The sequence below is a fragment of the Cannabis sativa genome, chromosome 2 (genome assembly GCF_029168945.1).
Source record: "Cannabis sativa cultivar Pink pepper isolate KNU-18-1 chromosome 2, ASM2916894v1, whole genome shotgun sequence".
Classification (NCBI taxonomy): domain Eukaryota; kingdom Viridiplantae; phylum Streptophyta; class Magnoliopsida; order Rosales; family Cannabaceae; genus Cannabis; species Cannabis sativa.
Window position 1 is genome coordinate 90,711,891 of NC_083602.1, and position 18,310 is coordinate 90,730,200.

The 18,310-nt window shown below is 28.7% G+C and overlaps 2 protein-coding genes across 5 annotated transcripts in view; one reads left to right on the forward strand and one right to left on the reverse strand.

The window, feature by feature from the left end:
- LOC115719620 (beta-glucosidase 12) overlaps window positions 1-18,310 on the reverse strand; it is a 102,610-nt gene that overhangs the window by 6,909 nt on the left and 77,391 nt on the right. For 2 of the 4 annotated variants that reach the window (XM_061111021.1, XM_061111020.1), the window contains exons 2-3: window positions 838-1,042; window positions 659-728 (exon numbers count right to left, since the gene is read on the reverse strand). In XM_061111021.1, coding sequence (XP_060967004.1) covers window positions 659-728; window positions 838-1,029 — 262 coding nt within the window. In that variant the 5' untranslated portion in view covers window positions 1,030-1,042. Of the gene's footprint in view, window positions 1-658; window positions 729-837; window positions 1,178-18,310 lie in introns of those variants that run through there. The other 2 variants (XM_030648724.2, XM_061111019.1) reach the window with 2 other exon arrangements.
- On the forward strand, window positions 9,148-10,123 carry LOC133035174 (uncharacterized). Its single transcript, XM_061111012.1, has 4 exons — window positions 9,148-9,368; window positions 9,450-9,638; window positions 9,740-9,841; window positions 9,921-10,123. The coding sequence occupies exons 1-4, from the start codon at window positions 9,172-9,174 to the stop codon at window positions 10,111-10,113; spliced, it is 681 nt and encodes a 226-aa protein (XP_060966995.1). The 5' UTR covers window positions 9,148-9,171; the 3' UTR covers window positions 10,114-10,123.

The following is an 18,310-nucleotide window of genomic DNA, read 5'->3' on the forward strand; positions in this document are numbered from 1 at the left end:
GAATTATTAGCAGAATATTATTTTATTATAGCCGAATTATAATTTGTGTTCATGTACCTACTTACTTACCACTAATGAAAAAGAAAAAAAAAAGTCATAATTAATATATGCCTAATTTGAATTTTTGTTTTTAAATTTTAACATAAATCAAACTAAGTTTTATACATTATTGAGATTGTTAAATTTAAAAAATTTTGTTTAATTTTATTAAAGAAAATTTGTCATCGATGAAAATTTAGAATACAAAATTTAATATATGTCAAAGCTTAGTGAACGATTTAGTAAATATTTAAGTTTGAGCAGTATAATTTAGTATATAAACAATTGCTACATTAGTAAAATTAAATAAAAATGAATAAAACTCCTTAAATGTATAATTTTAATAATTTAATGAAATTTTACTAATTTATACATATTAAACTTTAATGGATAAAAATTTTAATTAATCTTGATATATAAATAATAATATTAAGGTCATATTGATACTGACTCATTTAAATAAATAAATAAATAAATATAACTTTTTTTAAAAAACAAAAAAAAAGAAAAAGAAAAAAATCACTGTGCAGCACTGAGAGAGAGATCACATGACTAAAAAAAATCTTTGGAAAAATACAATTAATATAAATTTTTATAAGAAAGAAAATAGAAATTAAACCTGGATATTTGTGAGTGAAATTATCCCAAATACTTGGTCCTCTACCATCTTCATTGGCAGCCCCTTCATACTATAATCAACCAAAAATCACAAACAAAGAAAAATTAATTAACCCATATTTATAATATTTAATTACATATAACATAATGATTTATATGTATGTATATATAAATTTATACCTGATAAGATGAAGAAGCTGTTCCAAAGATGAAACCAGGTGGAAAACTTGTTCTATTGAGATGTAGAGAAGCATATTGAGTTGGTATTATTACTTTACCATTACTTTCAGATACCAATGACCCAATTAAAAGAAGAAGAAGAAGAAACCCTAAATTCAGTAGAGATAAGTCTTTTTGATTAGTATAAGCCATTAGTTATTTGATACTTTGTAAAAAAAAATTATAAACTTATTGTATTTGAAACCTCACTCATTATGTGTCTTTATATATAGCCATACATGACCACACTACTACTATAATTAAATAATTTATATTTAGAGAGAAATTTACAACAAAGCTCCTTATAGTTTTGCAAAAATTATATTTACCCCTAATAAAATATTTTGATGGCAAAATACTTTTTTTGTTGTTGTTATTTTGTTGTAATAATTATAAAGGGTAAGTTGAAAAATGCCTTTTTTATTCATCAATTAATCAAATTTACCTCTAATTTTATATTTATTTGAAACATACCTCTTTTTATATGTATTGTACCCAAAATATCCTTACATAAGAGAATCACATGGAGAGTATCTTGAAGTGACAGAGGCAAAATTGGTACAATGTTTAAAAAAAAAGGTAAAAATGATAGATTTTAAAAAAAAAAAGGTAAAAATAAAAGAGGACAATATAAAAAGGATATAGAGTATAATTTCCTCTAATTATAACCGGTTCAAGGGTGAGGCAGCAGAGAGACCCAATCCTAAGGTCCCCCACTTAAGTTTAAAAAATCTTTTAACAAAAAGATCTTAAATATATTTTTTAAATATCATATTTTATACTTTTACTATTAATATTTATTAAAAAATGTAATTATTTTCTAAAAATTATATCTAATTTAATTTTTAAAATACTACATTGGATATTTTACTAAAGAAAAATGCTCAATTATATTTTCTAAAGGACATTTATGGTACCTAATAACATTCTTATAAAGTGTAATATTATTATTGGTGTAATTTAATATCAGATCTCAATTATTTTTCCTTAATAAATATTATAGAAAATCACTAATCAATATCAAAATACTAAACACTATGAGTATTAGTATTACTAATCAATATATGGTGAGCCATGATAAAAATAAACGTTGGATTGTGTGTATAAATAAAATAATTTTATTTTATTATATATTATTATTATATGGTGTTGATTATCGTCAAAGTACACGTTTTGCAATCTAGATCATGTATAAAATTGTTTTAAGAATAGGTTTATACCTCAAAAATAAAAATAAATAAATAAATTGTTTAAGAATAGAGATATATGTGTGCAAGAAAGTGATATTAAGGAGAAAACCAAGAACAAAATGATAAGAGCTAAGCTTAATTTTTGATATTTTTTTTTTTAAATAACCAACTTGAAAATAATTCCTAACACGAATAGATACAAAAAATGTAAACAATTTTGTCATAACACCTTTAGATTGGATTATTATTAGATTTTATTTTAACAAAAAATCAATTCATGGCCCCATTTGTACCATTTAGAAAATACATGGTCCATTTTGTTATTAAACAAAACAGATGATCCAATTAGTAACTTTTGCAAAACACAGAATCAAAATGGTATTTACCCTTAATAATAAGGCCATTAAGTCTAATGTCTAACCAACTGATCAGGATATTTGAAGTAATCTCTTTACCTGTAATGACATTGAAAGAATAGATGATCATGTTTCAAGTTTTACTATCACAGATTGTACACTTGGTTATCAAAACAACCTCCAAACCGAGCCAATCTTTCCTTGGTTTGAAGTGTGTGACAGTCAGTAGTCCCGTGATCCGTAAGGGGAAACACCGGGTAAGCTGTGCAATCCCACACCGCCTGGGGAAGGTCAAGTGGGATGATTCTGAGACTGTGTAGGTATGGGACTACACAGTTGAAGAGGGCTTAAATGGATTGATTTGTACTACCTATATCAACAATGTGCATCTTGTTTTTGGATAGCCCATCACGAAAGAACTCCACGGTTAAGCGTGCTTGGCCTGGAGCAATTTTAAGATGGGTGACCTCCTGGGAAGTTTTCCCAGGAAGCGTGTAAGTGAGGACAAAGCACGCTGGAAACACTCGTGTTGGTCTGTAGGGTCACTCGTCATTCCAAGAAGCAGCCAGAGTGGCGTACTCGTGTATAAGAGCCATTAGTCCGTGGGTGTAAGGGCCCAATGGAGGCTTGAAGCGGGGACGTTACAAAGTGTCTCCAAGATAACCAACCATGTAATAACTTGGTGTTTAGGCAAACTTACTCTTTACCAATACTAAATTGCATTTCAAGACAATCTTCTACCAATACCAACTAGAACGAATTGGAGTCTCATAACTACACTAATCATTTTCTTTGGTATAAACTGAGCAAATTAATTCGACAACCCAAAGGTTGTCTTTTATCAAAGCAAGGTCCCAAACATATATTCTAATAGTTGCAATCGCTATAAATTTTTTTAAAAAATTGTGACTAAAACTAAATTAGTAACAACTTGTATCTAAATTTTATATTTTAGTCACAAGTAACTTTTGTTGTGACAAAAAAGTTATATTGTGATTAAAAAATTATCACTAAAAATAACTATGTTTATAGCGAATATTCCAATTTTCAATCTGTCTAAACCCCATATTCCTCTTGAGTGTAAAGACATCATTCCATGCAACTTGTCCTAGACCAATTGTAGCATCAACACTTTTCCATAAGAAAGCTTGCAAATATTGTTAATTAATTATATTATTACTGCTATAAAAAAATATATACATATATTATCGTTGTTGTAGTGCTTGGGCCCCTTGTCACATTTTTCAGTTGATATTTGTTTTAATTAATTAGTGTTGGAGCAATCATTAGCTCTTATATTATATGACTTTCATCTAATTATTAGCAATCATTTTCAATTTTTCTTTTTGTAATTAGTTTACTTTTGTTATTATGGTACCACTATAAAAAATGTCACTTTTATCAGCACATTTCGCAAACTAATCTTACTGATAAGGCTAATTAATTAATAATATTAATGTATATATAGTGGCAGTGACGGACTCACATGGAAACGAGGGGCAGTTGCCTCTTAAAAAAAGAGAAAAGATGTATATAAATTTTAGTTTAATTAAGAAATATATATTTGTAATAAAAGATATACGTATTTATAGGGCCGATTCTAAAATTTAGTGGACAATAGGGAAAAAATATAGTTTTCTGCTCTTATTTAGAGTAATATAAAATGTGATATTTTTCAAAATCAATAAAACAAAATTTGTAATTTTAAAAGGGAGATTTTTTTTGGGCCCTAGATAGGGCCGGCCCAAATATTTTGGGCACCTTGTGCAAAAGATTAAAATTTGGCTTTTTATAAAAAAAAAATATGTACATTAAGACCTCCATTACTAGTTTTTTACTTTTTTTTTACTTTTTTCAAAAATATGTTTCTAAACTTTTAAATATAAGTTTTTTTAATGTATTTATAATAATAATAAAAAAAAACTTTTCCTATAAAAAAAATAGGCCTTTAAAAATGGGAGGTCTTGTGCAATGGCCCAAGCTGTTTAAAGCTTAGGCTGGCCCTGACCCTTAAGACTCACCAATGTAGTTGGGTCTACTTATAAACATAATATTAATTTTGATGTATATGATTAAGTTAAATTGCAGATGGGAAACTTACAAAAATACTGGAATTTGGGTTAACTTTTACAAAAATACTGTCACACGGAAATTTTTTCAAAAATACTGTATTTTTATAAAACACCAGTAAAACACAAAGCAGTATAACTCAAAACAACAGTAGAACCACTACTACAATGTTAGCCTTTAGAGGCAGTTTTTTCAACCCCATTTATAAAAAGGGAAGCTAAAGGGTGTGAAAATACCCGCTATGTTCGAAATTGACATTTAGAGGCGGTTTTTTGATAAAAACCGTAGGTATAAAATTGCATTATACCATTTAGAGGCGGTTGGAAATTAATTTTTTTTTTTTTTCTGAACTACCATATGGCGTCGGTTCCAGCATAGGAACCGACGGCATAGGGTACACAGTCTGCTGACACGTGTACCCTATGCCGTCGGTTCCTATGAAGGAACCGACGCCATAGGGTCGACCCTTGTATATAGGGTTCGATCATCTTCTTCCTCCCCACTTCACTCAGCCCAGCAAAAAACCAGAGAGCCTTTTCCCAGCAGAAACCCTCGCCGAACCCAGCTCCTCCCCACCCTATCTCCCCCATTTCTCAACCATTTCAGCCCATTTTTTTTTTAAAAATCCTCCATTTTCGATACTTAATAACATACACCTAAAAAGTTTTGATTTTTTAGCCTCTTTAAGTGTCATCCGAACCCAAATAGTAAACTTTGGGTGTGAAATCCGGCCACCCATTTTTGTTGAGAAATTGTTCAATCTCAACCTCGTTTAAGGTATAAATATTGCTTCTATTCTTATTGTATTATGTATATTGTTTTATTTTTTGTTTTTGTAAATTATTATTTGAGTTTTTTTATTTTATTAGTAATATTATTGTGTTTTATGTGTATAGTGTCGGGATTTTTTACGGTGGTCGTCGGATTGCGGTTATTAGGTAATAATTTATACCACAATGTGTTTTATGTATTTGTATATTTTATTGAATATTTGTATATAATGTGTGTATATATTGTGTGTGTATATAGTGTGTGTATATTTTTTATGAAAATAAATTTTGTATTTGTATATTTTATTGAATATTTGTATATAATGTGTGTATATATTGTGTGTGTATATAGTGTGTGTATATTTTTTATGAAAATAAATTTTGTAATTGTATTTTATATATTTTTTGCAATATATATTTATTGTGACTAAAATGACATTGGAGGGATTTTATTAGTTTCAAAAAAAAAATTAGTTTAGAAATAAAAATTTTAAAATGGAATTAGTGTGTCATGATATAATTTTATTTTTTTGAGATAATAGTGTGAGATATAATTGATTATATATATGTATGTATAATTTAGTAACTAAGTAACTTGTTACAATTTTTTATAACTAGTTATAAGTTATGAAATAATTAATTTTGTAATTTCGTTGTATTTCTTTATATTATAGGGGTTCGGCATAATTTTGTGTGTAGCGTATTTGGGCTTGCAATTATAGGTATATACTTTTACTAACTTTTTCTTAATATATAATTAATTATCAATGCATGTTAGTTGAGTTTGAATATCTTAAATATTCATCCGTAGTGAAGTAGGTTCTGCGAATACATGTACTGCGGTCGGATGGGTGGATTAATTTTGTATTGTTTATCTGTTTTGTTTGTTATTTTAGGCACTTGTAAAATTTTTGGGAACGTCCAATTACAGCCGTTATGCTGCCGAAATTTCGGTAGAATTAGGATAAATCTTACTAAAACCATTCATAATATAGTTAATTATAACATAGTAATAAGAAGTTAGGTCACATAAAAAATAATAATATTCACATTTATGAAAACTTTTTAATTTTACCAACATTATAATCAACTAAACAACCTAATAACATGAACTAATGTAAAACGAAAATTTGAGTAATTTTTAGATTAATATGAATAAATTGTGTGAGAGACTTAGTTAGTTACATTGTGTAATTAGTAACTAGATATAATTAGTTACTAAATAAATTAACAAAATAAACATATAAAATCCTTCTTTTTTTTATTTTTTTTTTCTTTCATTTGAGAGGTTCAATGTGGATTTTTTTTATTTTTCAAAGAAAATAAAGAGCAAAAGTTAATTAAAAGGGGAAAATATTAGTTAATACCTTTATTGCTTTACCAAAAATTTTTCCCCTCAATTTTATTTATTAAAAATATTTAACATTTTAATAACATTCTAATCAACAAAACAACCTAATAATATGAACTAATCTAAAACGAGAATTTAAGTAATTTATAAATTAATATGAATAAATTGTGAGAAACTTAGTTAGTTACATTGTGTAATTAGTGAATTAAAGCTATAAGTAGTTACTAAATACTGAATTTTTTTGGATAGGATTTTTATTATGGATAAATCATGGATGCGTGAGGAGAGAGACACACTGCGATTTCAAGTAGGGTTCGATGCATTTTTAGAGTTTGCCTTAAAGAATTCTACAAATCACGATCGTATTCATTGTCCGTGTGTAGATTGTTGTAATGTATCTAAAGGGAATATTACAATGATTAAGGACCATGTGTATTTACGAGGTTTCAATAGAAGTTATACTAATTGGTATTACCATGGCGAACATTTACCTAATGATCCATATCCATTAGGAAAGCGGGGGGTAGATGATATCGAGGGTAATGATTTCGATGATTATCCATTGGACTTGCTTAACGAAGCACAGGAGGAATTTCTTAATGATCCTGAGAAATTCGATAATTTTCTTAGTGATGCTGATAAACCTCTGTTCGATGGTTGTAAAAAACTAAGATTACCAACAATGGTAAAGTTTTACAACATAAAAGCAGAAAATGGAGTGAGCGATAAATGTTTTACTCAATTTTTAGCTGCTTTTAAAGATATCTTACCATTTGCCAACTGCTTCCCGGAATCTACTTATGAAGTGAAAAAAACGTTAAATTCTATAGGATTGAAGTATGAAAAAATTCATGCATGTCCGAACGATTACATTTTATATCGTAAGGAATATCCAGACATGAATTATTGCCCGACTTGCGGTTTATCCCGCCATAAAGTAAACAAGAGTAAGGAGAATAGGAAACTTATCCCCCAAAAAGTGATGTGGTACATGCCTTTGATTCCGCGACTGAAACGATTATATCGTAGTGCAGAACATTCTGAAAATTTGATTTGGCATGAGACCAAGAGAGTGAAAGATGGAAAACTCAGACATCCTGCAGATTCCCAAGCTTGGAAAAAAGTAAACTACATAAATCTTGAATTCAAATCTGAACCAAGACACATTCGTCTCGGTCTGTCTGCGGATGGAGTAAATCCACATAGATCTCTAAGTAGTCGTCATAGTTCATGGCATGTCTTCCTAGTTATGTACAATATTCCTCCCTGGTTAGTGATGAAGAGGAAATTTAACATGCTTTCTTTAATGATATCAGGCCCGCAACAACCCGGACATAATATCGATGTATATTTGGAACCATTGATTGACGATTTAATAGAATTGTATGAGAACGGTGTTCAGGCCTATGATGGTTTTAAAAAGAATTTTTTAATGCGAAAGCCGTGTTGTTGTGGACCGTCGGTGATTTCCGCTTATAGTAATTTATCAGGCTTAAGCACAAAAGGTTACGAAGGTTGTCCGATTTGTTGCACTAACACATCGGCTCGTCGCTTGGCAAATGGACACAAGATGTGTTATATGGGTCACAGTACGGTACTTGCCCTCGCAAATCATCCCGATAGACGGAAGAAGAAAGCATTCGATGGTACCGAAGAGGGTGATATGGCTCCTTTGCCACCGTCCGGGGAACAAATTCTCCAACAAGTTCAACTTGTAGATTTTAAGTATGGAAAGACGCAAAAAAATAAAAAAACTAATGGTTGTTTTCAAAGAAAGTCAATCTTCTTTCGTCTTCCATATTGGAAAAGTCTACTAGTTCGACATTGTTTGGATGTCATGCATATTGAAAAAAATGTGTGTGAGAGTATTATTGGTACCTTACTTGATATTCCCGGCAAAACTAAGGACGGTCTAAATAGTCGTTTAGATCTCGTTGAAATGGGTATACGACAATCTCTGGCACCTGAGAAGAAAGGTGAACGTTTATATTTGCCTCTTGCTTGTTTCACTTTATCCAAAAAAGAGAAACAAACAGTTTGCAAATCACTTGCAAATATGAAAGTACCCGATGGTTACTCGTCTAACATCAAAAACTTGGTGAATGAGACTGAATTGAAACTAATGGGTCTGAAATCACATGATTGTCATGCGTTAATGCAACATCTACTTCCAATTGCCATTAGATCAGTCTTGCCAAAAAATGTTCGAGAGTGTTTGACACATGTTTGCATTTTCTTTAATAGGCTGTGCGGGAAGGAATTGGAATTGGATAAGTTAGATGCATTACATGAACATGTAGTCAAAACATTGTGCAACCTGGAAAAGTTTTTTCCGCCATCTTTTTTCGACATCATGATCCATTTAATGGTTCATCTAGTGAGAGAAGCAAGGCTGTGTGGGCCGGTGTGGGCGAGATGGATGTATCCATTTGAAAGAAATATGAAGGTACTTAAAAGTTATGTGCGTAACCACTATCGGCCAGAAGCATGTATGGTTGAGTGCTACATATCTGAAGAGGCGTGGTGCACGGGAAGATGAGTTGTTCACGGAAGAGAAGATGGCGTTGATCCCTAATTCGCTAAAATGGATGATTCATGAATTCCTAAGGCTCAAAGATAAACGTGATATAATCACAATTTCTGTCCCCCGAGGATTCATTGCACCGCGTACCCAGATCATTTTATCTGGAGAGGATTTGCAGCAGGTTGCTACGTGTAACTACATCGGCAACCAGGGAATGCTGTTTGGAATGATGTATACTCTTCTTTAATCTAATTAACCTTATATCAAATTATAGTTAAATTATTATAAGGCACTAACACTTTTTTTTGGCAGGCACATATGGGAGAGCATCAACGGTCTGAGAAAAATTTTCAAGTTTTACGACCCAGAGCTTCTCACAGTGCATGGGATCAGCGATGAAGAACAGAGTCAGTCTTTTGACGATGCGGCAAGACGATTGGCTAATTGGTTATCATTAATGAACAGCAACCACCAAATGTTCTTTATTCCTTGGAATATCGGGTAAACTTTATTAAATTGTTTAGTGCTAATTGTTCATTTCTATATTATGTCTTCAAATTATTTTTATACTATCTTACTTATATTCCAATATAATTTTCTAGGATGCATTGGACGCTAGTGGTGGTTGCGCCAAGGAAAATTATCCATTTAAACCCTCTAAAAGGCCGCCCAATTCCCGAAGAAATAGAACAAATGATCGGAAGGTAATTATTTAATGACTTCTTATGTAACGAATTTAAATTAACTAACGAATTGAAATGCTAATATAATTTTCCCAAACAGGGCATTCATGTATATAGGGGACGCACATCAGTATCTTGGCCCGTGGCAAGGAATTTCACAAGCAAACTGTCCAAGACAACCTAAAAGCCAAGAATGCGGTTTTTATGTTTTGAAATATATCACTGACATCGTCGCACGTGCCAACCCCAACCGTTACATAGAAGATCAAAAAGCTGTAAGTTTTAATTATTGATCATAGTATATAAATTTTTTTTAATTCAGGAAATCAAATTAGGTAATGAATATTGAAATCTAACTATATGTAGAATATCACACAAATATTTATTTATCTCAATATTAATTTCTTTATTTTATTCCATAAATAAACATATTATAATAATAAAATCTTAGGGGTCATGGCCACACTATCTCCTAAACTACCTCAAAAAAAAAATAATTTACTAAATCACTAATTTTATATGATAGCTAATTAATGTTAGATTAAATAAATCTAGATGCATATATAAACAATCTTAATCTAAACAGATTATTACAAATTTAATTTGTAAAAAAGAAAAAATATTAATAGGATATTGTTATATCTATATTTCTGCTGAGTAAAATAAATAGGTATAGTCGTGCAACATGTGTGCACGTACATCAATGAAGGACATTGAGATTCTGCTCACCTAACAAAAGATTTGAAATAAACGAGTGTATTGATAAAGTAATGTTGTTAAAAAGATTATAAGAAAATAATATTATTTAAAAAAAAAATAGAAAATTGCTAAAGGATATTATTAGTGCTTAGAGCATCTTCAAAGAGACACTAAATTTGGTGTTACACTATCACCAAATTTGGTGTCAAAAATTATTTCTACTCCAACCACAACACCAAAAATTACACTAAAAAAATATTCCTTATTATTATATTAATTTTTTAATAAATTAAAAAAAAATAATATCATATTAATTAATAAAAATTACCACAATTGTTATATTTGATTAATAATTTAAATAAACTTACTAATGTGATTAAAGACAATAATACTGTAAAATCGGCGAAATTCGATAAATTAAAATATCATATTACAATAACATAAATATTACATTACTAGAGAACAAACATTACATTCATGACAAAAATAAATATTATAAGGTGCTTTTACAATGTATTCTTCTAAATAAAAGAGTCACGCAACAGAAAGTTTGAATTTTATTTTCGGCATGTTAAATTTTTTTAAATTTTTTAAAATTTTGCAGGATGTTTTAAATAAATATAATGTACACGACCATAAAAAAAAAAGACTAAACAAGTCTCCCGAATGCCGAAACAGGTAGGAGTAAATCAGTGTACCACTTTTAAAGAAGTGCTTTATTTTCGGCGTATTAAATTTTTCTAAATTTTTTTAAATTTTACAGGATGTCTTAAATAATTATAATATACACTACTATATAAAAAAAATAGACTAAAAAAGTTTGTCGGGTGCCGAAATAAATAGGAGTAGATTCGTACATCACTTTTAAAAATGTGTATTAAAAAATTTTCCAAAAAATAATTCTTAATTTTACAAATATAATAATATAAATATATATAAATATAAATTAAATTATTAAAAAAACTAAAAAAAACAAAAAAAACAAAACATGCCGTGGCTACAGTGCACGGCATATATGCCGTGCACTGTAGAAAAACTATCAATTTGCAGTGTGTGTTGCTGCCTCCTTGGATCAATCTTCAACACCAAAGTGCCAATTTGCCGCCTCCTTGGAGTTGGCCTTAGTATTCTTCTTAATGTCATCTCGTTATTAGTGTAATTAAATAGTGGATCTCATATAACTTAAGAAAATAAGTTTTAGAGAATATCGTTAACCAATCATACCATGACACCTATAAAAAGTGTTGGGCATCACTGATACTCAATAACAATGCCCAAAAAAAACATCCTTTCACCCTGAATATAATAACAGATGTATTGGAAAGACAAATAAGAAAAATACTATTTTTTTTTCTTCCTAATTCAACACTAAAAATTTAGTATATTCTTTATTATTATATTATTTTATTATTATTATTTTTTATTTTTTTTTGAGTGTAGCGTAATGGTATTCTTACAATCAACTAATAGCTTATAACTTAAAAGTCTTAGGTTCGAACCAATATTTATCCATGATTATAACAAAAACATCGTATACCCATCTATACATGATTTCTATATACAAGTCATCTATAATCTCTCCAACCAATATTTATCACGTGCCTTCATTTTCTTAGGCAAAATAAATAACATTCTACTTTTTATGTTTTGCTTGATACAATGAACAAAATCTTTTACTGTATCCACTTTTTCTGCCATAAAGCTTTGTTTTTATTTAGCCATATATGATACACCATTGTAGCAATAACCATGACAAAAAAATTACTGCCTAAATGAAGAAAAAATAAAAACCACCCTAACCAACCTCTAATCTCATCCAAACATCAAGAACAAATGATCTATATTTTCAGTCTTAACTCCACAAACCACACAAACTATTCCTCATTAGAAATATTGAAATGGTGGAATCTTTCTCTAGTTTGTAAACTAAAAAGAAATGTCGTGGTCTACAGTGCTCATTATTATTAGTGGAATACAATAGACTCTTATGAAATAGATAACCTTTTGTCGTCATTCAGTTGGAGTATTTTACTCGAAAACTCACATCATATATACCATTAATTATAACGTTGGATTAGAGATGACTTAACTATAATAACTTTTAAAGAATATCACTAACTAATATTAAAATACTATTTTTAAGTTGTGCTTATATATGAATATATAATCACTATAAAAATCATACTTTTAGTCATAATAAAATTTGTGATTAATTATAAGTCATTATTTTTATGTTATTACTAACATGTCTGTTGTTAAAAGGTATTAGTCTTAAAACACTACTTCTAAGTTGCGCTTATATATGAATATATAATCACTATAAAAATCATACTTTTAGTCATAATAAAATTTGTGACTATAATTATAAGTCATTATTCTTATGTTGTTATTAACATGTCTGTTGTTAAAAGGTATTTGTCTTAAAAATTATAATTTGTTGTGATTAAATATATTTTTAGTTACAATACTTGATGACTAAAACTATAAATTAATAACAACTTGAATTTAAATATTATATTTTAGTTATAAATATTTTTTTTGTTGTAACTACAAGTTATGATTTAAAAATTATCACTAAGTAACTATTACTTTATAGTAAATGTATGTCATATTTAATTGAGTTTGTTGGTGAAGATGGCATAAACATGTGAATAATGAGAGTGTTTTGAAGTACTATTGTCATTTTTTCTAGTGTGACATAAATAAAAGGTGAAAAAGTAGTTTTGACTATATATGTGATTAGATGGTGATGAATAGTAATAATAATTAATTGATGACTAAGACATTTATAGATATAATTTTCTAAATTATTGGATATTTTCAGTATATAATAAAGCATTGCATATCCATGCATGTGAAAGAAAAAGTGAACACAATATTCCAGAAAATACTCTTTTGTATGTATATATATGTATGTCTTTATTAAAGACTTTTCATATACTTCCATCCCTAGCTATATAATTTATATATATATTATTGATTTGTAATAATATGATTAATTTTCATATAAAATAAAATTATTACAAAAGTTAAAGCATATATATAATTTTTCTTTTTAATTTTGATTATTAAAAATTATTTTTAATCCCAACAAAAGTTGATTAAAGAAAATGACATTTTGGATTTTATGTCTCTAATAAAGATGGTTGCAATGTGTGGTCATTTTCTGAAGTAGAGTTTTGAGGTCTCTTTAACATTATTAATGATTCAGAGTACTCATGAAAAAGTATTTTGGAGGTTATATATATAAATAAAATTGATCTTTATCACAAAAGAATATTGTGTGGTATACATACATTTTTTCAATTTCATAAAAAATTAAAAATCATTATTATGATTCATAGAAGAATTTTGTATTAGTTTCCAATTAAAAAAAGCCAAAACATTGTTTGGTGGCATTTCACATTTAGTCGGTCACAATCTAGCTAAGTGTTACTTCTCAATTTAAAACACACATTTATTCATAGTGAATTTTTTTTTTTAAAAAAATAAGATTCAACAACGACAAAAAATAACTTCTTATAATAGAGAATAGATAAGCTCCAAGCTTCCTACTTTTTGGTTAAATTTTTTAATAGTATTTTAATAAAAAATTATTTTATTAAATTAATTTATATTTGAGTAAATACTATTTTGTATCATGTATTTTACAAAAGTTATAGATTAGACTCTTTGTTTTATTAATAACAAAGTAAACATTTTATTTTTTAAAATAGTACAAATAAGACTCTGGGTTTAATTTTCGATAACTTTTTTAAATATAACAACTTGAAGACAATTCCTAACATGAACAGATACGGAAAATTTAACCAGTTTTATAACACATCTAGGTCAGATTAATTATTATTAAGTTTTATTTTGATAAAAAATCAGTTCAGGATCCTATTTGTACTATTTAAAAAATACAAGGTCCATTTTATCATTTAACAAAACAGATGATCCAATCTTTAACTTTTGCAAAATACAAAGTCTAAAATAGTATTTACCCTTTATATTTAACAAATTCAAATTATAAAATAGGGTAAATACCATTTTAAACCCTATATTTTACGAAAATTACCAATTGGACCTTCTATTTTGTTAAATGACAAAATAAACTCCGTATTTTCTAAAATGGTACAAATAGGACGCTGAACTAATTTTTTTTATCAAAATAAAATTTAATAAAAATCTGATCTAAATGTGTTATGACAAAACTGTTTACATTTTCTGTATCTGTTCGTGTTAAGAATTGTCTTCAAGTTAGTTATATTGAAAAAAGTTGTCGAAAATTAAGCTCAGGGTCCCATATTTTTACCATTTTGGAAAATACAAGGTCTATTTTGTTATTTAACAAAACAGAAGATCTAATCTGTAACTTTTACAAAACATAATATTCAAATAGTATTATTTAACCTATAAATTATTATTAAAATAATTAAATATTAATTAACTAAAGTGGGGAGTATAATTGGAGTAAGAATAATAAAAATAGCTATTTATTTTAATATTTTAGCCATTTAATTAACCCGAACGTGTTTAGTATTTGACTTTTACAGTGTAAAATCAAGTGAAATATACTAAAACTATTTGTTAGGTTAGTAGGACATGTTTGTCGATTTTATTAGTACAATTTAATTTTTGGCACGTGAAGAAATTATATATATATATATATATATATATATATATATATGACGGTGTATATGATTGTACAATTTTTTAAGAATTTTTGTAAAAACTTTAATAATTATAGTATTGAAAATAAGTTTTGAAATGATCAATTTTACGAGCTTATAAAAGAAATTTTTAAATAATTTATGTTTGTTTTTCAGTACATATAGGAATAGTTTACAATTTTTAATATTTTTTTTTCAATAAATATTATTTTAAAAAATAAATTATTTTATATTTTATTAAACAGTCTACTAATCGAACACATTTTTTTATGAAATAATTTCGATTATGTGTTGGTTGTAAATTTAGCAAGAAGAAATTATGTTATGCTTTTGAGAGATTTGTTCAATATTAATGAAATTTCATTAATTAAACAAAACATATCAAGTTCACGTGTATTAATAATTTATGTGTATGTATACGTAATATTGGTGATTCTACAATGCACCTCTTTAAAAGAGATGTACTGATGCACCCTTAACTTGTTTCGGTATCCAGAAGAATTTTTTAGTCTAATTTTTTTTCATATTCATGTATGTTATATGTATTTAAGATATCCTACAAAATTTTAAGAAATTCTGAATAATTTACAATATAGAAAATAATGTTCAACCAGTCTATTTTATACGAGTGTAAATGTAACGTCCCCGCTTCAAGCCTCCATTGGGTCCTTACACCCACGGAATGAATGGCTCTTATACACGAGTACGTCACTCTGGCTGCTTCCTGGATTGATGACTGACCCTACAGACCAACACGAGTGTTTCCAGCGTGCTTTGTCCTCACTCGCACGCTTCCTGGGAAAACTTCCCAGGAGGTCACCCATCCTTGAAATTGCTCCCAAGCCAAGCACGCTTAACTGTGGAGTTCTTTCGTGATGGGCTACCGAAAAACAAGATGCACCTTGTTGATATAGGTAGTACCAATTAATCCATTTAAGCTCTCTTTAACTGTGTAGTCCCATACCTACACAGTCTCAGAATCATCCCACTAGACCTTCCCCAGGCGATGTGGGATTGCACAGCTTACCCGGTATTTCCCCTTACGGATCACGGGACTACTGACTGTCACAATCACCCCCCTTACGGGGTCCGACGTCCTCGTCGACCACACTTCCGGCTGGGTCAAGGCTCTGATACCATTTGTAACGTCCCCGCTTCAAGCCTCCATTGGGTCCTTACACCCACGGAATAAATGGCTCTTATACACGAGTACGTCACTCTGGCTGCTTCCCGGATTGATGACTGACCCTACAGACCAACACGAGTGTTTCCAGCGTGCTTTGTCCTCACTCGCACGCATCCTGGGAAAACTTCCCAGGAGGTCACCCATCCTTGAAATTGCTCCCAAGCCAAGCACGCTTAACTGTGGAGTTCTTTCGTGATGGGCTACCGAAAAACAAGATGCACCTTGTTGATATAGGTAGTACCAATTAATCCATTTAAGCTCTCTTTAACTGTGTAGTCCATACCTACACAGTCTCAGAATCATCCCACTAGACCTTCCCCAGGCGATGTGGGATTGCACAGCTTACCCGGTATTTCCCCTTACGGATCACGGGACTACTGACTGTCACAGTAAAATATAATAGTGATCATGCGTACAACACACTGTTTGAACGTAGTTTTCGGCGTGTTAAACTTTTTCGAATTTTTTAAAATTTTGCAGCCGGATGTCTTAAATAACTATAACGTATATGACCATGAGAAAAAATTTGACTAAAAAATTATTTCGGATGCTAAAACAGATAGGGATGCATCAATATATCCATTTTAAAGGGTGCATTGTAGAATTTTCCTGTAATATATATTGAGCTAAAAGGACAAAACACACATATATAAATTTATATAAATAAATACTAGCTAAAGGGTAGTATCTTTATCTAGTTCTCCTTAGCTTTTAGTTAGGTTTTCCTTTCCTTTTTGTAGTTGAGTTTTAGACTAATTCAATTAGGTATTTTAATCTAAGTTTAGCCTATTATTTTTAACTCAAAAATTATTTCTTCTAATACTTATTATTTTTTGACGTTGTTTTGTTATTTTTTTAAGTAATATTTCAGTACTATAAGCCGAAACTTTGGCTCTTTAGGGAGGACTCAATTAGGCTTACAGAATTCTAATTAGTGAGGTTTATTCAGATTCATTTTCTTTGGTAAGAGCTATGAACAAAGGAATGCTATTTTTTAATAAGTTGGGCGTAATGTTTGAGAATGTTATAATTTTATTGTCTAAATTTTTAGAAATAATTTTATCTCATATGACTTGCGATAAGAATTCTACAACTCATAGTTTTACAAAACATGTCCTTTAATTAAACGATAAACTATTATAATTAGAGAAACTAATTATAAATTGATGCATAGAGAGTCTATTAATAATAAGTCAAAATAAATAAATAAAAACATTTATATAATGTGGTGAGCATGAAATCTTATTCTTATATATAAACGTATTTCAAGAAAAGACCATTTGAATATAATTGATTTTGATGGGATAACAACTAAGTCACACTTATCACATTTTGCCTCCTCAAATTTCCTGAAATTTCTATTGTTTAACTCTCTAATCTATTTTGGTACCCTAAATTATTTAAAAAAAATCATGATAAAATGTTAAAGATGTAACTATTAGAATTTGGGATCTCAAAACCAATTAATAATAAAAATAATATATAATTTATTCATTTTATATATTCTTTTATTTATTCACACATTAACAATGTGAAATTTTTTAACTAACTGGACATAAACCGTTGTATATATGAAATAGATTATTTTATAATAATTTCTTAAAATGTCCGCCAAAAATAAAAGTCTTCCTATATATATCCTCACCGTCGAATATAATAATGTTTTTTTTTTTAAAAAAAAATATTTACATTTTCTTAATGTAATATATATAGTTTTACATTGGAAATGAATGAATAAATATAAAACTAATGTAAAATATAGAATTAATGAAAGCACCCTCTCTCTCTCTCTCAAAAACATATATAAAAAACAAATTAATATACTGTGGTGTGTTGATTTTGTCTCTTAACTTTATTTTGAAAAATAATAATAAAAAACAAATTAAAAATACGTACGTCAAATTCATAATAATTTCTCTAAATTACTTTGTTTTCAATTATTATTATTTA